Source organism: Linepithema humile, chromosome 2 (genome assembly GCF_040581485.1).
Source record: "Linepithema humile isolate Giens D197 chromosome 2, Lhum_UNIL_v1.0, whole genome shotgun sequence".
Lineage (NCBI taxonomy): Eukaryota > Metazoa > Arthropoda > Insecta > Hymenoptera > Formicidae > Linepithema > Linepithema humile.
The window spans coordinates 1,603,938-1,631,729 of NC_090129.1; the positions used below are offsets into that span (position 1 = coordinate 1,603,938).

At 42.7% G+C, this 27,792-nt stretch overlaps 1 protein-coding gene across 1 annotated transcript in view; it reads right to left on the reverse strand.

Annotated features, from left to right (window-relative positions):
* Nucleotides 1-27,792, reverse strand: part of RhoGEF3 (Rho guanine nucleotide exchange factor 3) — an 87,751-nt gene that overhangs the window by 12,445 nt on the left and 47,514 nt on the right. Inside the window, exons 12-13 of the mRNA XM_067350370.1 lie at nt 7,777-7,891; nt 4,713-4,840 (exon numbers count right to left, since the gene is read on the reverse strand). Of these exons, the coding sequence (XP_067206471.1) occupies nt 4,713-4,840; nt 7,777-7,891 (243 nt within the window). The remainder of the gene's footprint in view (nt 1-4,712; nt 4,841-7,776; nt 7,892-27,792) is intronic.

The window sequence follows — 27,792 nt, forward strand, 5'->3', positions numbered from 1 at the left end:
AGTGCATAGCGAGTGAGCGCGCGACCGCCGGCTGACAAAGCGACTATCCGAAGCTAAATAGCGGAAGAGAGCGCGTCGGTGTTCGCGAAAGAGGAAACCGCCGTCGAAAATATTTCGCAAACGTTTCGCGAACGATGTTGCGTCGGCATTTTGCGAATTCATCGGCGTGGCCGATTCCACGCTGAGACGCTCCCGTTCGCTTCCCGACAAGTGCACGGATTATCTTATCCTTGCGCTAAATGTATAAATATATCCTGGTAATGTGATCATCCACCGTGGTGTGTTTTGGCGCAATTAGTGTAGTTGCGCAAACATACTTGTTTATGATAGGTCGCGAGGAAATGTTTAATGATGTTAATTGGGCACCTCGCGATTGTTAGCCGCGAGGGAAATATTTTCACTGTGTTATGTAGGTGTTTTAATAATCATTGCCAGAGGCGTAATTGAGGTTGGTCGCTATTAATATCGCGATGTTAATGAGATACTGTTAATGACTCATTATATAGATCGTTTATGAATCATTATATAGAAACACAAATCCCCAATTTTCATTTTAATGAACGTCTAAGAAGAGTTATTGCCGGATTCTTATTAGAGGATTTTCGCTGTGAAATTAAGATTAATATATATAAATTCTGCCAAACGTTTCAGGCAAATTCAGAAGATATAAAAATCTTTTAAGCTTCATCGGTCAATATATTTTTAATAAAAATTATATATTTAATTAAAAAAATTTTGAGAATTGCATATTTTTGTAAAATTAAGTTTTAAATAAAAATGTCCTAAAATAAAATACATTTAAAATTATCTAGAAAATATAATTGTGAAAATATAATATTATTTATTTTTTCTATTAAAGCTTAGTTAATTTTTATTCTATTTATTTGTTATATAAACTTTATTCAATTACTAATTACGCAAAAATTATAAATATTTTCGTTAAAGAAATATTCTATATGCAAAAAATCTACAGTAAAAAGAACATTTAATTATTTTTTAAGTGTTTTGCGATGTGTCTAGATAACTTGGGAGTTGTAAATCGTGTAAATAATCCCCCGTAAAGATCTAAATACTTTTTAGATGAGCATTCATGTGTCACAAACAATGGGCATATAATCGTCTGAGTAAGCTTAATCGGAATCACGCACCACATCATAAAGGATATTTGTCACAGACGAGTGCTCTTCCTTCGTGCCAATCCTTTATCCTTCCTTGTCTACGAGCGTAATCCCTCGCACGCAAAACCGCATTCTGTAATCTCACATGTCACCTTCTCTACCGCACTACTGTCACGAATCGCGTCACGTCAAACCGTGAAAACCGTTTCGATATCAATTATGTTTCCAAAGCGCAACCTCAACAATATCGAGCGAGCGTGCGATTAAATCATTTACTGCACAGCACCACAAAATCAAAATAAAATTCACTCATGTTCAAATGAAGTTCACTCGTGACAATTTCGTCTCTTTCGCGATCGGAAAAAAAAAATTTTTGCGTTGAAAGCAATGAAAATAATTGAAAATAAACTGTTTGATGGATTTTTTCGAACCAAGCACAGTCGCGCGAGAAAAGTATCGTAAAAGTTTCGTAAAAAGAAGCATCTGGCAACCGCTTGAAACCGAGACGGGAAGTGCAGCGGCCGACGTTCCACCGGCGACTGAGCTCTCGGAGAGTGCGTGCGGACGATACTATGCACACGATCCGTGAATCCTTGAAGGAACAGATTTCGGGAGGCAGTATCGTATCGGGTCGCGTCAGGTACAAGGCGAGGGTTGCGTGGCGTATTTTTACGCCGCGCGCTCTTTTCTTCCTCTCCGTCCCTCTTTCAACGGCCACCACAAAAGGCATCATTTATCCGTGTAGTGACAGGGGTTTTAGCCTTCGTTTTTCTCTCAATCGGCAGGGCGCCAACCTGCTTTCGGAGCACGCTTTGATGTCTAGATGTACAGACGCGTAGTTTGTTAATTTCTGTGAGGTCTGAGGAAAATTTGGAAAATCGGCCCGACGGTAAATATTTCGGCACACTTTGACATTTCATTCTAATTCTGATATTATCCACCTCGCTCACGTACAGAATCGATTTCACGGGAAATAGAAAAGGATAACGAGACAGTTATGTACACAGGTAGGTTTTGCCAGAATACCTCACGAAATTGATTAAACGCTTCAAACAGTTCACATGATTTTTTAATATAATAGAAAAGGTGAAACCAGAACACAGTGGACGTGTCACGAATTTTTCCAGCTCTCATATATCGATACGAAATAATTTCAAGGATAGATTCTTAATTTTTAAGCTTTTTAACATTTTTTTCACGATCTTAATCAGAATCGTTGAAATCTATCTTTCGAAAAACGCTCTTATCTCGTATATATTTCTCTTAGCGATGCATTTAATATTAAAATACTGAAATAAACCAGAGAGTGTGGTTTCACTCGTCTCGAGTGTAATCTGAGCATACTTTGTTAGGTAGCGTTACGATGTCAGGAGTAACACGGGGTTAATCAACGTCGTCACGACAGCGGAAGATTACGAAGGGCGCGGAAGCAGTCGTTCAGGGTTCTGTTCGCCTTATCAAAGCGGATGGCGTTCCTTCTTAGCGGCAAAGTGGAAGCTACACCTCTTCAACGAAGGGGAAGAAGCAGTGGCAGATAAAAAGCTGAGGAAGAGCGTTTTCTATACAGTTCAGTAATTAGAACATCCGGCGGTCACGCGTATGTGTACGTGTGTGTGGACGCGGAGTCAATGCACCCCAGGTAGGTCATCCGAAATAACGTTCTTACTCGCGTCTCGGTAAACGGCTCTCTTTCTGCGACACACGCGACCGGGGAGATCAGTAGATTGCGGCCAAAGTTCGAAAAGCGCGGCACTCTGCGAGGCGGCCTTTGACGCGACCCGCCTTTGTGCTCTATCAGCGTTCTTTAATCATTTCTCGTGGCGAGAGGGGGATGATCTTCCTCCGACCTTCTTCCAAGGTGGTCTTGGTTTCTTTCATCGGGAGAATGCATCACCGTCGCCGGCGGTAACGAGGGAGACGCGATCGCGCGAAGAATCAGCGGAATGAAATTGCGAGACGTCCTACGCTTTCGACGTGCGGAGACAGACGACGTAGTCACGCGCATCTTATAATTATAATTATCTCGCCTCGGTGTCGCCTGACGGACGCTGCGATCGACACATTTCGCGGGTTTCGTCGCGGCTTTTTTTTTTTGCCGTTCTGCGCGTTCAACTCGCCGTTGTGCGATTTCGACGTTTATATCGATGTACGAGACGACTGACGTCCAATAAGCGATTTCGTAGCACGCCGTTTTATTGACAAGCAAATAAAACGGTGTCACCGCGCGTTCGATCCTTAATAGACTTTCGCCACTTCAGCTTGTCAAATATTTGGCAAGGAGTTCCCGGGGACAGGACTGCTCCAAATTTGCTCGCGTGACATTTTTTCGAAAATCGACGTTTTACAAGAGGTGGAATAACTTGAGACCTCGGATGATACGTCGAGCGGTATAAATATTTGCGCGAAACACGATTCCTGGCACGCGCCGATTATATTCAAGGATTACTGATTTCCATTATTGAAATTAATTAACAACCAAGACACCTGAAATACATTTAAATTCCAATTATTTAGCCAATTAAATTATATTGTTAATTACGGTAAAATATGTGATAAAAACAAATGTACATTCTGCGCTTGGCACATGTTAAAATCCGGATGTTATAATTAGTTAGAAAATAGGTAGAATTTGCAAAGAGAATAAAATTGCTGATTTGTTATACGACGCAATGCGCGTGACAAGTGTGATTTTGTCTGATTTTCACAGATATCGAACGAGGTGTCAAAAAGTCTTAACAAACGTACAGCCGTACTCTGAAAAAGGACTCCAAAAACTTTGAAGGATCCTTCCAAGCGCCAAGATTCCCCTCCTGTTATTCCATTCCTCTCACGAACTTCTTGTAAACGAGATATCTGACTTGATATATTTTTATAGGAATTTTCGCGCGAATAAACTCGGGTCTAAGGCGAAATTTCAATATCATGTGTCGAATATCGGCGATACAGTCGGTTCCGCGTTTCAAGCTGGATCACCCACGGCTCCGATTTCACGGAAACACATTAAGCGGACAGAGTGAACAGGTTTCACAAGCTATCTGTAGAACGCGGGAGGTGTTTCGGCACAGGCAAAGGCAAACGGAGACACGTATCGACGTGGGAATAGCTGCGACGCGGGGGGGGGAACACATCGAGGGCCGCCGCCCTCGTAGCGACCACCCCTCGTGTCGCCCTTTCGGAGAATTCGGTTTTTCCCGAGAAGATGCAAAGTGAGGCGAACACTACCCGCAAAACGTTTTTATGCGCACGCTTCTACGCTTTCGTGGAACAAGAGCTCTATGAATAATATAAATCGAAAATGGCATCTCTTTGATGCGCTACAGGACGCCGCTGACCGCGCTTGGCTCGGCGCAATTTTCCAGCCGTGAGAGAAATTCGTCGGATTATTACGTATGCTTGTGAAGTGAAAAATTCAAAGCGGCGTATTTTAAGCCGCTTAAAAATTGAACCGGACTTTAACGCGATCACGCAATTGTATCGCGAAGGTGTTGTCACTCGCAGGCAAATAAATACGTTCGACGCAAAATTATGGATTTCATGGCGCTAATTAATTCACGCAAACAAATTAAATAATGCTGTTTGTATGTGTACACATACTTATCGGGGTCCCTGTCCAAAAGCGCCGGCGTGCTGGACGCTTTGATTCGCCGATGAGCTTTGCTGAGGCCGGGAATCCGCCTTCTCTCTCTTCCGGCGTGGCCGCTCGTTCTGTAGTCGTGCAGAGGCTGAAACAGTCGAGCGGAGAGCGAAGTGTTAAACGATCGTCGAGATAATTCTCGAACAATATTCCTTTCTCGCAGCAACATATTCAATTAGAACATTATTTATTGCTTAATAGAAACACTCATTGCCCCGCCCACCGCGTAGACTGAAGGAGGTCGGCGTTTATTTTCAACGTAAGATAAGGCACGCATCAGCGTGCTCAGACACGTATTATTGATGACAATTGATAACCCCCCGCGAGAAAGTTGCGTTACGTGTACCTTTCCCACGATTCGGCTAGGCACGCACGAATGCGCTTGATCATTCATATCTTTGTATCGGTATCGATATCGGGTGCGCTTTGACCGAGTTACACCCGATATTACATTGCTAAACCCCGCTACAAGTGGGTCACCGGACAACTGGTTTCATTTGAATCGGCAGTTCTTCTTTTTCAGCGTTTTTTTTTTTTTTTTTTTTAATCCAGGTCGATAAATTCCAAATGGCATAAATTTGAATTTTATTCGTAACTTGTTCCTCGTGCGGCCATAAAAAATGATTATTTATATAAAAATGCGAGCGGCAACAAATCACGGCGTAAAATTTGATCAATAAATTTATTTGGTGAATTAAAAATTTTTGCCGGTAGCCGAAATGATTTTTCCGTCGTGTGTACGCGCGACAATTAATCGTCGCTGTTGAAATTGCATCGTTCTTAGGTGCAACTGATCGATCTGTTCGCATCATCGGCCCCGCAACCCCGAGCACACATCGCTGCGTGCCTCGTCTTATCCGCGGTAATCGACGAAAGCGTTGATTTTGCGGTTTCTGTCCATCCTTTCACGTGGCGCGTTCGCGGGAAATGAAAGGGGTGCAAACGGTGTCGTGCCACAAAGGTTGATTATATCTCTGCAGCTGTCTCGCCACCGTGCGCGACGTTCTACTAATTAAGATTCCCACGCGGTGAGAAAGCGATGCACGACGCGTGTATGTATATAAATCGTCGGGATGAATCGCACGCCCTCGGATTTCAATCGCTCACATCCTTCAAACGGCTCTCCTTAATCGCGCTAATTTAAGCAAGATTGTAAAAACTTGATTCGCGATCAGTTTTCTGTTCAAACGCCTTTTATTTCACCAACTTGCTTCATCAAGTAATCTGAAAATCTGCAAGTTACACTCTCGATCTTTAACATTTCTGCCAATTAAAAATCTGACCGAGTAATTTTTGGCAAATCGTTCCTCATAAATAACATATTTCTAGCGTTCGAGATATCCTTTTATTCGAGTTTCATATGCGTTTAATTTGAAATAATCAAAACCAATACACGATCTCGGCATTATTATATCAAAAGCGCGAATTTCACCGCGAATTTCGCGAATGCGCGGCGCGGCGCACGATATATGGAAACGTCCGCTTCCGGTTACGCTAACGCGTGTATAAACACGCGGCAGATAGCGTCAGTTCGACACGACACATCGTCGACGGACGTTAACGAACCGACACAACATTGTCGTCGCTGCGGATGATGCATGTAGGTCGTTGCCAGCCGCGGCCGCGGCACACCACCGTTGCGTGCAGAGAGCGAGCGCGGTGGCGTGAGCGATGCATCTCTACCGGTGCATCCGCGACCGGAGACGTCACCGGCATCGGGGGCCATTACTCACGCGTCGCCGATCGATGATCACTTCCGTGCCGTGTGTAATTATGGATCGGTCCGGGGACCCCCCCCCCCCCCCCGCGACAATCCCGTCGTCACGGGACTCGCGTATTTCGATTACTTCGCCGTGAGTGAAATATTACAGTTGAACGGCTTCCTAACGCGACGCCGGGAATATCGGATTCTAAGGAGCAACGCGGCGCGGCGCGCGGGAGAGGGGGCCTTGCCTCGCCGGTGATGAATGAAGCGCATTAGCGTAATGTGTATTAACCCTTAGCTGCGGGGAGAACGCGGATCGGCTCTCACACAACTTCCGTAATCGGGTATCAGATGCATCATGCTCCCGCTGTCGGGAACAGTCCGTAAGAATATGTTACAGGGGAGGAATTATAAATCCGGACGGATGAAAAATGAAAAGCCGCGTGTTACGAAGTGCGCGATCGAGCCCGGAATTAATAGACTTTTATCGACAGAATTGAATCTCTCAGGCGGAATTTGTATCTGACAACCGCTTTGCTGGGTTCTTACAAGCGCGCGCGGATGGAGATCGGCGAAATTAAACGGTCGCGCCGGCTCGCATACGAGCCACGCGCGCTATTGGGGGAGGCCGGAAAATTAGCGGCTTGAGGTCGGCTTAATTAAACCCGGGAATGTCTAACTCGAATGGCAGTAAGTTTGCGGGTTTACGGTGCGACGTTTACTGCCGTGCACAACCATAGACAGAACCGTTTCCGCGTCGCGATTTACCGCGAGCGTATGTGTCGTTGCGACCGCTAATTATATCCATTCGGCGCGATGTGCGCATTTGTTTCCGGCACAGTCAGTCTCCATGATTTTCCTCTCGAAATAAAACACGAAAATCCTTCTTATTATCAATTAAAGGATCAGCTCTCTACTTTTAAAGAACTACGAACAAGTTGGGAAGCTTAATCTCGAAGTTGAGAATATTAAATTTAAATTTATCTCCTTCGAAAGTTTTTCAAAAGAGCGGACCAGTCCATTATCATGATCTCTGAAGCTTACAACTTCGGGTAATTCATTTTTCGTGTATAAACGGCATTAGCAGTTTTCAAAGCTAATAATATTGTAAAAAATAAAATTTTCTCCGATATCCAAAGACGCGTACACGAAGAAAAATAGTATTCTTACTTGATAAACGAGTGAATTCGCCGAACAATTTCAGTTATTTATCGCAACGTCCACGGATGATAGATTATTGTAGTTAATTCGATAAGTTGTTATTTGACAGGGGGAAAAAATATTGTCCTTTCGGAAGGAGCTGGGGCTGAACTACTTACAGAAACGGGGGCTGTGTGAGATGTGACCATTTCTTGCGCGCGATGGAGCCGGCTGGGGCTAGGGCTGGATCGCTGGGAATCCTGTCCGCGTTTCCAGGATCCTGACTTACTATTGCTGCAACAGACAAATGAGAAATCTCATTTATTTCCACCGCAAGTTACGACATATTTCTTAAAAATTGACATGTGGATCATTAAGATCTTTACACGAGAAGAAAAACCGAGAGATTCTTCTCTTTCTGCAATCGCTGCAATCTTTCAGAGCTGCGATGTTATGGAAGAAAAAAAAAAAAAACTGACGGTTAAAGCATCCTCGTCCTCTCGTTGCTGACGCACTTAACGCGCGGTTACTTGATATATCGAGAACTGATATCGAGTGACTCAAAGACTTATTCATTCGTCCGCGTAACTGCTTACGCTTGCAGTGTAGAATCACAAACGTGAGTAACGTTATCTCAATTAATTCACACGCCGGTTTATCGTGTTATCGGTATCGGATTGCAGCGTGCCTGATAGGCGCGATGCGCCATGCAGACGATTAATCAATAATCACGGTGCGGTGCGTCGTGCGAATCTCAATTAATGGGGCCGCGGCAGGGCGGGGGCGGGATAAAGCAGACGTAACATACGTCTTTGAGTTGCATCTCGTTATCTTAGTAGGTCGCGTACGAGCGCGGTGAGACCGTAATGAGCCTCGCGTAATAAAATTGCACCAAATTAATTCGCGTGCTCGGGTTAATAACGCGGAAAAACGGTTTTCCACTTCGCTGCGATTGCGCGTGCCGATGGCAGAGGCACGTTGTGTGTCTTGCATTAATTTTTGCAGTAAACAAATGTTTACTAATATTTTGCAATACACTGCGTCGATTGTGAAATGTGTCCTACAATTATGTTTCCTCGATATTCTTTTCTTTTTTTTTTCAATATGTTCTTCAATTTAATTACATTAAACGCTTTTAATTGTGCAAAAATTATAAAGCAACATTTTCATTGAGAACGTATCAGTTCCAAGTCGTCCAAAGAACCTATAATGAAAATGATATTCGATGGTTTCGACATATCCTACCGAAAGTCCTGATGTGAGACAATCGGATAATTATTGAAAATAAATTCTTGTCATATTATTGTACTCAATATTTTATTATTACATATTATATTATTATAAAAAAAAAATAAAATTTTAAACGTCGTTTTCGTTACTAAATCGTGAAAATTTTAGTGATTTATTTTATACCGCGAATTATATGAAACCGCAGATCGCCGACGATACCGCAATTTGACAATAACAAACAATTTGGTACACAACAAACGGAAGTGAAACAAAAGCACTACAATCAATAAACACGTTTTCCTTCGCCGACGGCGATTCGGTCGGCAATGATTGCGGCTTTCGCGACTGGATGAGAAAAACATTTTCGTAATAAATTACGGCGGAGCACACGGCTTATCGCTCTGACGCGATAATGGGTGCGATGTTGTAAGTTATGGGGTCAAGGGTCGTCAGGTACGATTTGTACCTACGCTCGTTTCGTCGATAACCCCTCCACACACAAAGACTGCGGTTAATCGTCCCGATTGTCGAGAGTCATGAGACAATAATTTAGGGTTACGTATCGTACAATGACGCGGGCACGACTTTCTACTCGAATACGACAGTGCGTGCGTGCGTGCGTGTGCAAAAGTGCGCGCGGGAAAGCAATTTCTAATACTTTTTTGCGACATTTGTACATACGAGCAGACGCCGAGCTCGTTGTTTTGATCTCGGCGTCTTAAATTTCTCGAGAGCTTTTGCGATCGCCTCGATAAATCAGAGCAGAGGCGTTCGTTCGATTTTTCTCGTGCGAGATTCCGATCTCGTCGGGGAGAAGAAATCGGTTCACGAGAAAATCGCGCGGATCGAAGAAAGGCGAGCTCGGGCAGCGCGGGTGCGGGAGAGCGAAATTCGAAATCGTCTGATCTCGCATTCTCACGGAGGCGCTTCATTATTCGCGAATAAATGCATCCTCGTAAGTCGTATTAGAAACCTGCGACGGGCAGGTATGACGTACCGATCGTCAAACGGTGAAAGGCGATAATAAACGCCGCGGCGCGGCGCGAACGAACAAATATAATCGCGTGTACGAGTGCGCCGTTCCTGTTATCGAAGGAGAGGAAAAGAAGAAAAGCCGGTAAAAAGAAAGTCCCGTCTGCGTTCACCCTTTCGTTGATGAGGCTGACGTAGCGGCGGTAAGCCGTCTATGCCGATTGAAGGCAGGTCACGACATGGCTGGGCATCCGAGTTCATCGATTTATTCCACTTTCTAACGTGTCGACCCGATCGTAACCAGCGCGAAATCGTCTCTCCTCGCGCGCGATGGAAGCGGCGGACTGTCGTCCGATGAACGGGCGAGATTTACTTAACCCCTGCGCGGAGATGAGCGACGTGTGGCTTTTGCGAAAGATCGCTTCTCGATGTTGATTCTGTCGTGCTTGTCATCATGTTAGCCGTCTCTATTCTCGGCTGCTGGCGTCAGTAAGGCGAAGCGATTCGCGGCAGCTTTTCTTCTTTATTCTTTATTCGCACGATTGTGAGAGCGACGTTAAATTGATTTCGAAAATGTTACACAGCGTTATCGATCGCCTGTACATTATTGAAAATAACTGTTCAATTTATTCGAGAAATATTAATATGCCTGTTGTTGAAAGAGTATTTGAAATGAGAAAAAATGACGAGAAGAATGTAATAAATAAAGTCCTATCGATTCATCTGAAGATAAATTTAATTAATAAACGCTGCGCGCTTTCCCCCATAATTTTACAAAAGCATACATAAAGACAGATACTTTGAGGTATCTATATTTGTATCTAGAAGCTCTTGACGTAGCTAAGTGCACGGTATGGCTCTGCTATTATGAAATATGGCACATTAAAGTTTGATGGATGATTACAAAAACTGTCTCGCACGTTCGACGGTGCAGGATCTAATATTTACCGTCTGCTTCGTGGAAACTACGTCACCTGCCGCACGGCACGATCGAAGGATATTGGCACATCGTGCTTGGTATATATAAGCGAATATCTGCCTTGTGCGATACGTGCTTGCGACCAGGTGCACCGGATCCTTTCCGGTCGTGGAAATGCGTCATTTTCGTGTAGAAAGCGCAAACACCGCTAGCAACATTTCCAAGGCTAAGGAGTTTTGTGTCTAAGTTGTCGACGGCCTTGCATAAAGAGCACATGTCTCGAACATTGAGAAATGAAAGCATAGAAATATAAATATAATCTTGCAGTTCCTCGCTGCATTCGATTCACTGCATTATTTTCATATACTTATTATATCAATTTGCTCATATTATAGAATTGAAACTCGTCTCTTTCTTTTTTGTTTCGTGTTTTAATGTATATAACATGTCTTATGATTGCACGATTAAGAATAAATTTCTCAATAATAAATAAATATAGCAGAATATTCTAAAACCGAATGGTTCTTTTAACTACGTTATCTTTGTCCAATATGAAAATAATTCTTTCTCTAACGAAAATGCTAAATACTTTAAAACATGCGGCAGGATACCTTCCTTCCGTTACAAGTTGCCTGACAAACTTTATATTTAATTTTTTTCCCCAGCATATTACATACGCATATAAACTTCATATTAATAATTTTACGGAGGAGAAGCTGGAGTTAATCTCTCTCAACCTGTGTTTCTATCATGCTTAATATGAAGGCGTAGACTCGCCAATTCGCCCAGGGCACCGAAATACCTCCATCGCGGCCCTTATACGCGTGGGTGTGTTCGCTGGTGGGCAATAACCGGTCGTAAAATCTTACCGGTTTCACAGCGTAGCTTCTCTCAACTCCAGCTGCGTCTTATGAATATATACGTGACTTTTTTCGTTCTTGCTCGGTGCACTCACTTAACAGACGTGCAAGATGCGCTGCTGCCGTTCCTCCGCGCCCCGCAAATTCACAGATAAACACACGATTTTTCCCGTTTAACACCTTGCGTGCGTTTTGTGAATGATTATTTTATTGAGCAACGATTGATAACAATCGCATCCGTAATAATTTCGCGTAACATACTATTTTGCTGCATGCAAGATGTTTCCGCAAGAGAACACTGTTAAATATCTCAATAAATATCAAACAGCAATCCGAGAACTTCTACGCCTTTAATTTCTTTTAGCACATCCGCGTGTGCGTTGTTTATAAAGAATTGGTAATAGCGAAATAATTGAAATAAATTATAAAACAGGACTTCGTTTTACGCTCGTCTGAGCGGGAGAATTAAAAAAATAATATTATAAATGATAAATAATTTCTGTACATTTTAAATTAATTAGCACAATTTCAAGTTCATTAGCTGCGCATCCGCGTGCGAGATACGTATGATTTACTCAACAACTTCTTTATCTTTTCTATTTGAAGGATTACTTAATAATCACGAGATAAACGCCGTTTGCTGGATCCACAGCCATCGCACATGCGGTAAAAACTGGTTGTATTACAAGGTAGATTACCGAATCGCTAAGTCATTCGAAACGCTGGGTTTCTCTTTTTCTCATATTTTCAAGGATTCAGAACTTTCGCAACTCACGCGAGCGTTAAAACGAGATTGCGGCATTTATCGATTCGTTGTTAATAGCACGCGTATCCGTACGTTATCGCGGCCGTTTGCTGACACGAGCTGTATCTTTTTCAGGCTATTACGGTTTATGTGTTAGCGCACGAAGCGGCAGCCCGGATGCTGGCGACTCCTCCTTCCGCCCATTGTGAGTTTCGTATTTGCGTGTCACGTTGTCGTCAACTTGTTTTGCATAATCGACAAAATTGCATAAAATTTGCAAAATGTGAATTTACAGTTGAGAAATGTTACGAGAATTTAAGGTAAATGATGTTGCAGAGTTCATACATACTTTATTAAGTTATTTTACGTATCTAACAAAATTAAAACTAAAATATTAATCAAATTATATTTATTTTTATGTACGTATATTTCAAAAAGAATTAATGATTTTTAAGCTTCAAATGCAATTTCTTATATTAAATCACATTACTATTGTAAAATGATAGCTTTATTATTAAATTGCCTCTATGACGTCAATTGAATATTAAGCGTAATAGCACTTGTTGATAAGAGGTCGTACAAAAGTATTTTAAACATTAATTAATGTACGAGATATTTTGCACAATGGCAAATAAATGCAAGCAATATTTAATACGTGTATAAAATTTTGCCATATTATTTGTAGTATGTTATGAACATACTTTGAATAAACAAAGGGTTATATTTATAATATAAAAAGAATAAATACGTTTACAATATTGCAATATAATAATCAGACATAAAACATTTATGTCCAAGCAACCTTTTTTCATTTACGACACAAATCTTCAACAGATTCGGCCGCGACGGTCGTAAATCGGACGTGGTGTTTCTTCGATTTAGCCCGGCGAACGGTCGCCTCGATAAAGGGAGATTTTGTAGACCATAAAAAATCGATTCTGGAGCTTGCGTTGCGTTGTATGTGCGTTAAACGCATATCGTGAAATCGCGTACTGCCGCGCGTTTGGCCGGAGGTGCGGGGAAAGAGATTTTCAGTTTCCATTTTCGTGCTCGCCGAGCTTAAGTGAAAATACCCTCAACAACGAGGCAAGCATTGTTGCACATATTTATTCGACATCAAATAAATGCGAGCTGCAGAATTAAGCAAATATTTATCGCAGCTCGGTGACCGCATTCGCTAGTACCTTTGCCATTTCGGCTTTCTTTTTCAATTACCAGTTTCCAATAATTCATTAAAATTTATTCAAATTAATAGCACTTGAAATAAAAATTTTAACCAACACAAATAATTTATACAGTAAAGTAATGAAATCAAAGCCATTATTTTCTTTTTTTGTCACACAGTTAAATAACGCAGTAATATCTCTCTGCACACACACACACACACACACTGGCGCATTGTTTTTATTGGATTCTTCGACGTTTCCGCGGCTTTCAGATTTTTCTGGAAACAGGTGATTTATGTAACCACAATCGATGCCAACCGTAAAACATCCCGTCCCGAGAATCACCTGTGAGACGAAGAGACCGCCCGGAGGGATAAAACGATGCCGGTGGTAGTCGGCGAGATATAAAGTCCGCATTGCATTCACGTAACATTCACGACAACCCTGTATACGCGTCTATTGATATGCTATTCTGCCTTTCGTCGACAGACCTTTTCTGTCTTCTCCATCTTGTCTTATTTTCTTTATCTTATTGCTAGCGTCACCGTTGCAATGAATCACAACTTTAAAATAACGCGTTGACGCAATAGTATATTGCAAGAAAAAATTATGTTTAGACATTTGCACCTTTTGTTATCGCGGTGGAACGTTCGACGGAGAAATAGGTAAAAAAAAATCTACTCCTCCTCCGTTTCTCTCAAGTGAATTTAATTTCACCAGATTCGCTGTCTTGATGTTCAGTGTGGAACCCCGAAAAAATGTTCCCGGAAAAGAATGGCAGACGATAAAACGTTGAATAGCCGACAAGCCGACTCTTTTTCGACGAGAAATATCGCCCGGCGGACGCTGCTATTATGTACTCCGCGGAACAAACGCGCAGTTCTCGCTTGGATTTGCGCCTGGATTTGATTTACGCCGCCGGGGAAAGTATCGACCGCGTAAATCGAGAATTAACGCGGAACGTAGAATTCTCCAGCGACGTCGGGCGGGTGAGCTTTCCTCGCGCGCGCACGACGGATATTCCGGTGCCGCGGATAGGATGCACGTCCCGTGAATACGCGTCTCGCGTGAAAGCCGATACGACCCCACGCGATGCGTGACCCTACTCGCTGCACGGCTATTGAATTTCAATTTGCGATATCGCTGTCTAATTAATACGATCCTCTTCCATATACATACGCGTCTCTCTCACGTCTACCCGCTTCCCGCCCTTTCGAGTCTGCTCGCGGTAAATCTATTAACCCGTTCCCACGGAACCGGCACCGTCGTTTGACACGTTTCGCGAATATGGGCCCGCCTATCCGCGCGGATTTCTCATTTGTTACCGTATTCCTTCGACGATCAGCGCGAATAAAACGGATTTGACTTCATAAACGCGTATTTTTGCGAAATTTTCAATCGCGAATGAAACACTGTTTGTTATTCCAATCGATTAAATTTGTTATCGAAATATTCTCGTCAGCTTGTTGGCAATCCTTTTGTTTCGACTTCTAATGGATAAAAGAAGATTGAAAGTTGCAGCTTGTTGCGTCTTCAGATTTCCCAAAGAAATCAAACTTCGAAAATTGTTACGAGCTTCCAGCGCACGAAGAGATCACTGTAAGATTAATCCCTTGTCCTCACCTCGTTATCGAGCACTCCAGCGAGCCAGACTGAACGTTGTCGAACAGCTTGCAAGTTGACTTACACACAGCATAAGTTAATTCTTATGTTAGAACAAAGTGAGTTTCGGTTAAGCCGGCTGAAAATTTGAGAGGCTTATCGAGGCAGCAGTAGCCATCGGGTCTGCTGTATCTCATGTGTCCAGCTTCCCAGGGACGAACTTTCGTGGTTCCACAAACTTCGTAATGGTTTTACCGAATGAAATCTCCGCGCTAAGCGGATTAATAGCACGGATCCGTGGGCCGTATCATGCTCGCCGGAAGTTGGCGTCGTATCCTCTGGTGGAATAAGAGGCGGAGAATATTACTCGCAAAGTATGTAACGGTTTCGAAGCGAAGTGCTGTACCAGTATTCCGGGAATATCGACAAGATGCGGCAAAATTTCACGAAAAGCTAAAGTTCATTTTCTTTCCAAATCAGAGACAATCTTTTACATCCAAATAAAATACACACATTGGCGCGAATATTTCGTAATAAATTCCGTCTCTTACGCGTGTCCTTCCAGCCGCGCATCGAAAAGATATATCGAAGAAATAAACTCTGTGTAAAGGAAAAAAAGTCATTTCGCGTAACCCGCAGCCGACGGACAAATCAGGGTCGACCTTTTATTGTTCATATATATTTTCGGGAAATCGATAGCGGGTCGTTCTCTCACGAAGAAGGAATTGTAGCGGAATCCGGGTCATGCGCGTTTCGCGATATACACCGGTTTTTGTGTGGCAAAACTGGATCCATGTCAAAACTGATACGCCACCGTAATACTTTGTTTGTGCGCGCGCGCGCATATCAAGATGCGCGCCGCAGAGACACGTGCAGTCGTAATTATGCGGGTGCGAGACCGTTGCGCGGCAGGTAGAAACATAAAATTTCAAAGCCTTGCATAAGACGTTACTGTCCTTTTTATATTCTCCTCGCGTATCTCTTAACGCCGATTTATCTCCACCTGAATATTCAAAGACGCTCCATCATAACAGTGCTCATAAAGCTGCGCGCATCGCTCCCCGATTTTCGTATTTCATTTCATGAATATCTGACGCATAATATAGGGAACTCTGGTAAAATCCCATCGCGCGCGGCATGATATATTTACACAGATTTTCTTTTTCGGAAAACTCGCGAGATCGCTTTCGCTCCGACATCGCTCGCTTATTACATAATAGCGCTCTTTATTTTTAATTCAAGATTTCGGCGTTTGAAGGAAAAAGAATTCCCGAAGAAGCCAAATGCTTTTTATGGGTGGCTGCAGATGGTGAACGATGTCGCTTCTTAAGTGAGTTCATTGTCATAACAATGAAGAGCGAAGACAAACGGAGAAGTGAAGAAGGAAGGTGGAAAAGTGAGGTTGGACGAATAACAAAAAGAATGTTGGAAAGGGAAAGAAGAGAGAAGTGAATGACCGAGTGAATTCCAGTGTCGTCGCTGAGAATGGCGACGGGCATAAAGCAAGGTGGTTCTCCTAAGGCCGTGTTCACACGGGACGAGGCCAACGGGGAGAGCACAAAGAGATTTTGAGAGCTTGTCACGATTTCCCGATATTTTCATTCTTTCTTGCTGCCGTCCGAGAGTCAGCGTTTCGCGGAATTCAAACCGCAGATCGCCCGATTGATTTAGATTCTGTAGATTGAACTGGCGCGATCGACTGAGAGAATATTAGACGGCACAAATTGCTAGAAATCTCTTTGCAACGAAATACGATGTTAACTTTCCAAGGAAACTTTCCAATTGATTAACACCGATACAATTAATAATCGCATTTTCTGCAACACGGATTTATAAATCGGTTTGCTTGTTTTCTGGAAACGGATTTACTCAAATTGTGATTCATTATTACATTCTCATCTTTCGGAAACCAATAATATGCAATAAAATGGCCCACTGAAATTTCAATGGGAGATTAATATAAACGTCGTACAATGGCACATCTCGTGAATGGAATAATGGTGGCGGATGCACTCACAAAGGGATTCTTATTAGCAGGCCGTTCTGACGGAAGGAAACATGAAACGCAGCTTTAAATACGCAAGACGTGAGCTCGTCTACAATTTATCAGAACGACACGGCACTTCTCGTTGAATACAAACGAATACGCAGTCGGTGATGGCACGCGCCACGCCGCGCCGGAAACCTGTCGCAACGTCAATGAGTTCCGACTCGGTTTATCTCTCGTCAATTCCGAGCGCATCAGGCGAGACAGGATCGGCCGGTGAAAATGTCCTCCATCCGACTCATCAAGAGGAAATTCATTCATTGTCCATAACTGGCTTGTCAGCTCTCACACGAGTTTCATTACCTCTCACAAGTACCTTGCCGTGTTAGAAAAAAAGAAATGTCAGCGGTATTGTGCGCGAAATATTATACCTGTGGGAATTCAATTGCGGTCAACCGTTACCACAGTTTATATATATATATATAAATTTTTTATACTATGTATTAGAAAAATATAAAATATCTGCGGTATACAAAAAACATTTGTAGGAAAAATCAACTTCGCATATTTTTAATCCTTGCAAATGTCTTAATATATGAGAAAAAATTTGATTAGAATATTGAGAAACATTCAAGAAATACAGAGTTTTGCTATTAAATTATATGTATGTATATTGATTATTAAAAGACACGATGAGAATTTATCGAACGTAAGTTTTAGATGAAAAATTTGATATTCACAAATTAGAAGTGTTTTAATTTAATTATTAAATTATATTGAATTATATTTACATTCTTGCCTTAATTTTATCGGACCTTTTTAAACAGCATACTGCGAGGTTCAAGTATCCTCTAACGGTCAGTGCGATTGTACGATTTATCCTACTAGAAGATACGTTCGCGAAGAATCGTGCGAGTGTTCAACTATCTCAATTTCGGCGATTCTCTCCTCTGCCTGGTGTTTATCCCGCGGATAAACTGCGCATAATAACAATGCCTCGGCCACGACTATCCCTACCTTTCTCGGATCGCTTTGCCCACGAACCGCGAGAATCATCCTCTCAGGCCCTCCTCCGACCCCTTTTCGCCGCAATTACCTTCAATTTCTGTAACAAGAGTCCGCGGTTTTTCGTGCGCGAACATTACTTCATTATGCGAATGTGTATAATTAGCGCGACGACCGCTAATAACAAAGCCCGCGCTGCTGCTAATGGACGGGGGTGATAATTGCAGCATCGGCCGACCGGCGAAAGTTCCCATGCGTGCGATCTCAGGTGCGCGCGGTATGCATATCTGCATATATCTGCCCCGGCCGGCAGCTGCAATCGAACGCGGTCGCCCGCGCGCGCTTTTGCGCGCGCGCACTGCAACTGGACCGGTTCTCGTCGCGGTCGCATCCGGCGGGGATAACGTCCCCCGGGAGACAGAGGGTGGTGCCCTTTATTCGCCGGCACGCAACGCGCGCCGTGCGTGTCGCACGATCATAGACGTGTCGTAGGTGGATGCATTATTTCTCTGTGTCGGCGCGCCGCGTCTCCGTGGTTCTCTATTTGGATCATAAAATAGTTACCCCGCGGCAAGAATTGCAAGGACAGCCTCTGGAATGTACTTCTCTGTCCTTTATTTTCAGCCCTGAAAACGTCACTTATTCTCCACGAGGGATTCCTTCAAAAATTCCCACGAATTCATGAATTTTTTATTTCGGATTCTTGGGGAGGGGGGGGGGGTTAATATTTTAATGCATCGTTCCGAAAGCATTAATAACGCAGGAAGGTATGATTGACGCAACATGTCGTTGCAATGTTTGAAAAATTGGACGAAAACAGGAATGAGATATAATTAACTTCTTTCTTGCGTGCCGACATGACGTTCTTTCCCCGCCCGTACGGCAACTGTCTCCGTTCTGCAAAAATGCTGGCAGCTGGTATGCAACTAAACGCAGTCCATCTGGACCGGTTTCGGCGATACATCTGGGTGAACGAGTCCGCGGGAAGAATATCGTTTCCTTCGTCCGCAGGAAACACGTAATACGTGTGATTAGTTAAAATATAAAGACAAATAATAATAATAAAATAATTAATAATTCAACGCTTCTATCGATAGATCAATAAAGAAATATATTAACACCACCGCTATTTATATATTTTAATTTTATTGTTTCACGCGGAAACTTTTTAAATCATCGCCATATAAAGTTTCTATATTGCAATTGTAATTAAAACGCTCGAACAAAATTTCAACTCTTGGAAGAAAACTTTTGTAAAACTTGGAAAGTGCTCGTGCTTGCTGATTCTCTTTATTTGATCGTCAGCTTTTTATCCATCTTCTAGCTTCGCCTGCAATATACAATATATTGAATCGGAAACACCGAGTATGTCCAGCAGCTGTCGCGTGATCGCGGCAAAAGCACACATCTGCCTACTCCTGCCAGTTCCTCGGGCCGGCCTGTCCTTAAGGACCTCCGCTCGTTTACCCTTTTCCTGTTATTATTTCGCGGCGCTCCGATCGATTCCCGTCCCTTAAACTCGTTAGATTTCGCGACGACGACCATCTGCCGGTCCTGTGAAAGAGATCCGCAGGATACACGAATAAGGACAGTTGCGAGGGCCTTTTCGGTTTATCTTCATTAAGCTTGATATTTATTTTTGAAAATTTAAATGTGTCATTTTCGCGATAAAATCATAATCAACTCTTTTCAACAAAGTGAAAAGTGACTTGACGTACTTATGAACTGACCCTGTTCGAGTTATGGTCTTCAATAGCGGCCGTTCTAAAATGGACCACAATATGCCAAGAATAGAAAGCTGACCGGTTATTTTTAGCCTCCGCAGTCCTTACTGTTGCTGAAGCATGACTCCCCATTCCGGTGTTATTGCGTATTCACATAACTATTACATCAGTTACGAAGTTTGTCAGGAAAATATCGGAAAACTCTTTTCAGCAATTTGAAAAGAGAAAAGAATTTTTTAATGACCGTTTTTTTACACAGAGAACAAAGCTTTTTAAACGGTAACTCGACCAGGCTATGGTTATGAAAGTTATACCAACGAATACCCGCTATTGAGAAAAGCGTCAGAAGCGTGAGATATATCGGTATGGCGCTTAATGGCACATTTGATCCATGGCCTACGACAACTTACATAATTCTCGCGGCAAGTGGAGCAGCAACAGAAATCGATACTAAACGACCGCCATTACGGTCAAGGAGGGTCGGCGACCTTGTCAGGAAACAGGAATCGATATTATCAGTCCGGTATCGGGTGGTGAAACGAGCGAGCTACGTAATGTAGAATTGCCGAGCGTGATATTTCATCCAAGGACATTTTCCATTTATAGATTTCAATTAATCTGAATATACAATGCGTTTGCATGCAGATTTATCGCATTCCAGTTTACCGAAATCACGAGATTGATTAAAGCTTCGGTATGAATCGGACCATCGATTTCTCAGAGATTCGAAACTTTCGACTCCTGAAATACTGAAATTGTTTCTTGTTTCAGAAGCATTCCGCGCTCTTGAATTGAAGAGCAATCTTTTTTTTAGATTTTGTTCGCCCGAGAGGCTTTGCGCCCTTCGGGCATATCGGTGCTTATCCGGTAGCGCAATAATCGACGGCATTAATATTCACACGTCATGCAAAACATCCCACGCACATTCGCGTGCGTTCGCATAACCGAGAAGTTATTGTTAGCGGCGCGAGTGCGTTGACTGCCGCCGGTACGAATCGCATTTGCATAGTTAATTCGTCGTAAGAGGGAAATGGCATCGTCCCGGCGTTATCAGGAAGCGCGATGCACGGTACATTACATGCGGATCTTGATTCGCGACTGTGCTTTGTTACGTCTCGCGGCGTCGCGAAGACGTCATTATTTATTCGCGCGCGATGAATGTAATTCCCTTCGAACAGGATTCCCGCGATAAATTCGCGACGGCTCGCATTGAATAGCGCCGCCGACTATTTAATATCCGCGGCGGAAACTTCGCGAACCGGTGGCTTCATTATTGTCCGTCGGCTCGAGGAAAATTCGGAGTTTACAAACTGCCTCGCCCTATTCGGCTTTCTTCATAGACTCGAGCGGGCAATTATTTGCGTAATAGCTTCTCGCGGCTTAATTGCGAGCGACGTTACGCTGTAATGCTCCGCGCTCGTTTCGTCTATTAATGTTCAAATGCGAAGTCCGCAAAAGTCGCGAGGGTTTTCATTCGGCGTGTTGGAAATGGAATATCCATAGCGCACCTTTTGTACGAGCTCTTTCGGAAAAATGCTCGTTATTGCGCGATGAGAGACGCCTCGCCGGATAACAGGGAGGGTCTGCGAATAGCCGCGACCGAACAATTTCCTAGATGTGCGCGAAAGACGCAACACTTACGTACCGTATATCTATACTTATCCGGGCGTGCGCGCGAAATTATAGGTCGTCATAATCTCGTAGGTTCTGACGTTTTCGCCGCCGGGTGATGCGCTTATCCTGTCGATACGGCTGCAGAGCTGAGTCCCAGTAGAATTGCACGCTTGTTTTTGCGCGATTACCTCCCGGTGCATTAATTACGTGGTGTTCCATCCGTCCGCCCGAGCACTCGGATACATCGCATGTAAATGCTCGAGAAGCCCTTCCCTATTAACTTCAGCATTATCAAGGACGATAGATACTTTGCACTTGCTGCATTTCTAAGCAAAAATGCAAAATTGCTGTTTTATTGTTATGAAGAAATAATTATCTGGGTAAAAGTAGCAGAGTTTTTATATATTTCACTGGGAAGCAAATCGATTCGCAATTGGCGCAGATGTCTTTCTCGGAATGGCCAAATGTGTGACAAAGAATCTATTTAATTTCAATTTAATCTATTTATATTTAAATTTGTCATCTGATCGTTGTTAAAGGTATCGCTTACGTAGATAAAATAAATAGGAGTGTCATTAAATTAAATTGAATTCCATTGAATTTAACGTTAGTGACAAGCAATGTTTGTATGTACGTATATCAACGAAGCAGCTTCAATGTGTAGGATCGAGTAAACAACGTTACGGCGAGAGCGAGTGCACCGAAATTCAGCGAGATGAAAGGAGATTCAAAGACGAAGGAGGACTCTGTGCGGCGATTTCAACCGCCACGATCGAGACAATTTGAATCAATTGATCCGTAATTGCGGTTGAATTGTTCGACTTTGCCATTCGACGTTCTACTTTGGCCAGAATTCTAACGAGCGATTTCGATGAAATTACAAAATTCGATAAAAATCGACGCCCGCTATTTTATCAAGCTTCAATCAGGATGTTATTTGTATTATATTAACGCCACTTTTCGTATAAACGCCCGTTAATCATGTTAGTCTCTCTAATGCGTTAAAAGGTAGAAAGTTAAGAAAAAAAAAGCGCGAAGAGCGTAATGCGCGGTGAGTTGAGGGTAAAAAATTTCCGTATACTAATAACAAGTAAGACGATTATGTGCAAACATATATTTAACGGGAAAATAGTTTAGTGCAATTTGTTGACACTGCCCTTTGATATAATTAAAAAATTTAATTTGATTTAATTAAAAAATAAGCACGATGAAAGTTGTGGTAGCTAGTGCGGAGGTATGATATTGTCAATTACGATTAACTAGTAACGCACGTCGTAAATGTGATTTCAATTACAGAGTTTCTCTCGAATAGTTAAGCATACACGCGTCGCGAACGAACGACCATATCGATTTCACCGGACCAAATATGGCCATCGCATCATCACTTAAAGAAACGACGTCGCGGCGAGGTGATTCCACGTTGGGTTTCTAATTCTTAGAAGGACAGTTTTTACAATTGTATTTAATTTCACAAACTTCGCACGAACAATAATCTAACATATATGTTGTATAATCCGCGCTTTAAGTGTAATCATTAAATTTATGGCGTTAAAAAATTAAAAGCACCTTTACTACATTATTTCACATCAGTATTTTATGTAGGTGCCTTTAATTAAACAATTTAATTCAACACTTATGAATAAAAAAGTGCAAAAATTATTTAACAGCGACAAAATGTAAATATTTGATCAAAGCGTATAATTTAATAAAGAGGTGGATTTTTTAATAAATTCTGAAAGATAACTAATAAAGAGTTTTCTCTTGCCTTCGATACTCCGAATGGCATGCGGCACTAGCGTGTAATTTCAAAGCTCAGCTCTGAGGTCGCTCGAAATTCCGGGAAATCGATATCCCGAGTCAGGTTGCAGCCATGTAGACACACGACAGGTTGACCAGCAAACTTATTATAGCGGCAAGAGGCGGTCAGAGACGTCCGTTATTAAGTGCTCGCCACAATTAATGTAATTACTTTCCGGGCCGTTGCGTTATCGGGACAGGCATAGTGTACGCCCGCATGTCTCACGAGAAGCCTCGCGCGTTGCGCCACTTTGGGAAATACCTGATAACGATGCGCGATCGACGTCGAGACGACCGAAACACGCTCTTTCTCGTGCAGAAATAATTGGCCCGATTGCGCTTTATTGCATCCGCTTGACGAATGAAAGATCCACTTATACGGAGAGGCACAGCATCGAGAGCTGCCTATTTGCTCGGAATTACGATAAAATCTTAATTGAAGTGTGTATGATATCGGCGAATAAAACCACCCCGACCACAGTCACGATCTATAAAACAATAATGACCACGCGAACGGTGAAATTAAAAAGAATCACGTTCGAAAAATATTCAGGTCGATGCGAAATTCGCCTCACGATCGCAGTTGTGATAAAAATTGAAGAGAGTTAAGTTCACGTCGTTTATTTCAATTTGTCGGCCATTTCGAGCAGCGACACGTGCGCGGGAAGAGGAAAAGCGTGAATAAAAAATAAGAACACAGAGAGACGGAAGAGAAAGAAGTGCATACACGCGGCGCGCGCGTGTACGTATGTTAATCCATAAGACGAGAGCCGCTCCGTTGCCTGTAAGCACAGTTAATATTTCGTAACGCCAGGTGGTTAACGAACTCCATTCACTAGCCGGGGCTCGGCTCTCTGATGCATCGTTCATATCGCGTCGAATACAGTCGGGCCACGTTGTGGCAATCGTGCGGTTCGCCGGAACCGTGCCGGCCGGCGGGATTAATCTCCCGCTCGGACAAAACACGGAGACAATCGAGAAAGAGACGATATTAACCGCCGAGCGGTTCAGGACAAGCTCATTTCTCTGTACAAAGGTACTCGAGTTTGTGAAGAGTATTATGTCAGCATTTTCGCGCTAATGCCGCATATAAACTCGAAACAATTAAACACCTTAATAAATGCCTGGAAAATATGGAGTTCGGTGGATATTTTGGGTACTCATTAATATTGCCGCTAATATTGATTTCTCGAAAGAACGAGAGAAAAGTTTCACGTCTAGAGAAAGAGATGTTTTTTAGAATTTTTCACAATTTTGCTTTACGCAATACGTACGTGGCAATCAAAGCGTTTCATTTTCATTGAATTGTATGTCTCGTAAATATCCGATACCTTAATTGATTTAATTTAAAATTTAGACATGCATTTTATGGCACTGGTACCTTAATTAATTTAATTTATAACTTAGACATGCACTTTATGGTCATGCAGATTCTTAATGCAAATGTTCTACATTTTTCTTGCTCAATGCGGATTTGCCTTTTGACTCGTATTCATTGCAGCACATTTATGAGAAATTTCACAATCCGGAGAATCGGTCGACGCGCGTGCGATAATTCCCGCGCCCGAGCGGCCGGTGAAAGATCAACCGGTAGGCAGAGAAAGATGCTGACGCGGCTGAATCGAACATGACAAAAATCGAGACAGGATGCCGTCGATGAGACCTCGGCGGAATTCACAGCGCCCACGTGGCTTTGTGCGTATACCCACGAGTCGATAGAGACGTAAACCGATCGATTACGAAACGAAATGTTTGCGCATATCGGCTATATTGGTATCACGCTCACGGCAAACGCTGATAAACACATTTAATTGTCTGTGCGGCGGCGCGGCGAGATATCGGAGTTAATTAATAAAACTAATTGCCGCGGATTTGCGCCAGCCTCGAAGATACACAACCATGTCTAATTTGCGACTCTATAATAATTAGCCAGCTCGTGCGCGGCCGCGCGACCCACTGCGCCGCGATTTCGTGCGAATAAATTGCTCGGCGAGTAACCGGCGTCGCTGTAGAATGAGGTCGCTCTTCGGATACAAAGATTAGCAATGGCCACAATAATTTCCTCGCCATCCGTTACATTATATCGCACACAGTGGTCGCCGAAGTCTGCTTTTACAAGTTATGAAGATTTCGCTCGCGAGAAAAAGATATTCAGAAACCTACTTCCTGAATAGACAGGAAGATACGTATCTTTTCGTGAATAAAGAAGCTCTGTAAGAAAGAACAATATTTATAATAATATCCGTGAATCATATCGCTCCTATTGAGAGAAACTTTAATAATCTTTTTTTTTAATAAAATCAGCGCTGCATTTCGAGTGAACGAATCCAAGCGATAGCGCGACAAGGTGAGTGCTCGCTAAAGGTTACACATTACTTTGACGAGCTTACTTTTCCTTTCGCTGATATTTGCGAGGAGAGCACTTCGGGACACACCCTTCCTACATGGAAAGGTAGCGCGTCGATTGCGGACATAAAATGGTATAATTACGCGGTCTGATTGCGGAACGGCGCAGCGTGTGTTCTTCCGTTGCGCGCCTTAAACGCGATCACCAAGGAACACTTAACAAAGACATAAGACAATAATAAGACAATAATAAGCGGACGGAATGCCATCGCTGGCGCCATTTGCGTCGCCCTTTATATCTGGGAAAAAGACGCGATCTTAATGCCGCCGTCTTCGTAAAATCGTCGGTCGTGATCGATCGTCCTATTTATGAAGTGTGCAGATGCGATCGAGGTATTTTGCCCGCTCCATTTGCACGAAATGACGCTGAAAACCGAGTTGAATCGTGAAAAAGCGGAAGCTCAGATGAATAAAAATTCATTTTGCGATGTTAAAGCTAAGTACCTTTTTTCCCGGGGATTGATTTACGCATTCGAAGAATGTTAAGTCAAAAATTATACTTTTAGATTGATACTTCCTTTCAATTAAAAGCGAGATATGCAAAATCTGACAATTTTGAAAAAGGATTTGATCGCGCTAGAATGCATTTTCTTCCAGCAATTAATTCCATTGGGAAGTGATTTTTGCTTCTTTTATAGAGCTGTTTGACGCAAACAAGGAGAATTGACGCATGTTTTTTTATCGCGCTTTATCCAGCGAAGCATATTTTATTCCTGATGGAAATCCTAGATCCGAGTGGGCGCACGATATCGGATTTAGCGCGGCGTTAATTGCCAAACGAGGGACAATAGAGAAAGGACCTCTGTAACTGACGCCGATCGCAAACGGTCAAATTCACAGGTATGCAATCTATGCAAACAGAAATCTCCGGGCGGTACGGTAAACTCGAGCGAACACTTGTCACCAGTTTGCTTCGTTAGCAAATTAACATGATTTCATGTCTATCCTGCAAACAAGTTCGTTATCGTAACTCTCAAAGTTCAGTTTAAAAGATTTGATCGATTGTTTCACGCAAATCTATAAATTAAACCGTGTAAAACATCAAATTTAATTGCTGCGAATATCAAGAGAAACGCAGAAAATTTCGGAATCACAGCCTTAAAAAAAATTCAATTATCGAATACTTCGACGAAGATTTCACTTAAAATTAGAACTGCGCGATTGCGACGAAACAAAAGAAAAAAATAAGAAAAAAAAAAAAAGAAAGAAAGAAACGTGAAGCGCATAGTGTGCCGAGATCAAGGAATCGGGATTCGTACGGCTTCCGGTAACGATATTATCTACATCTTGCTACGGCTACACGATAACGCGTGGGCGCTTTGACGATACGCCCTTGCGGAGGAACAATAGCGGATCCGCTCGCAGGTTGCGAAAGGAACTCGTTTAACTTTTAACGAGCCGGATTAAAAATCTTCCGCAAAATAAAGAGAAATTTACATGCCGCTCCTCTTTCTCCCCGTTTTATTATTAACAAATTAACGATGGTATTCATTACATTTTAATTGGCCTCAGTTTTTGTTTGCGCATTCGATTAACTTAGAAAGTTTGTTTCTCGCTAATTGTAAGTAAAATATTTGAGACAAAATATTTTCTTCTTTTTCTAATTACGAGCAAAACTGAAAGTAAACAGCCGTAAAGACGCCGTTAATGTTAGTTAAGAATCAATTAAGAAACATGAAATTCCTCATGCGCTAAATAGTCAATAAATTTCCTGACGCTAATATCAATATCCTCGCCATATTGCGTAAATGTCAATGGCAGTATAAATATAGATTAATCCAAGGTGCGCGTCTTCAGGATTTCTGTAGTATTTCCCTGTAAATTGTCGGCGCAAATATCGTCGGAGTGTATATAGTTGCTGGCGGTGCAACGAGGTGCTTATTAAATTCCCATCATAAATCTTTATTAAGTTTCCCGGAAACTTGAGCGACGATAATTTCCTTCTGTGTGTCGACGCTCTCGAGAGCGAGAGCGTCTTAGCGGGACGGACGGGGATGACAGAGTCCTTTAACAATCGCCCGATTTGAGAGAAGAGAGTCCGAATCGAAGGAAGAACGAGAGAAAGAGAAACGACAGGGACCACACGGACTTGAAGGGTTCTTCTGAAGTCTTCGGAAAGCTACTGCCACGGATACTCCATTATACCGTGGGTTGCGCACACAATTTCG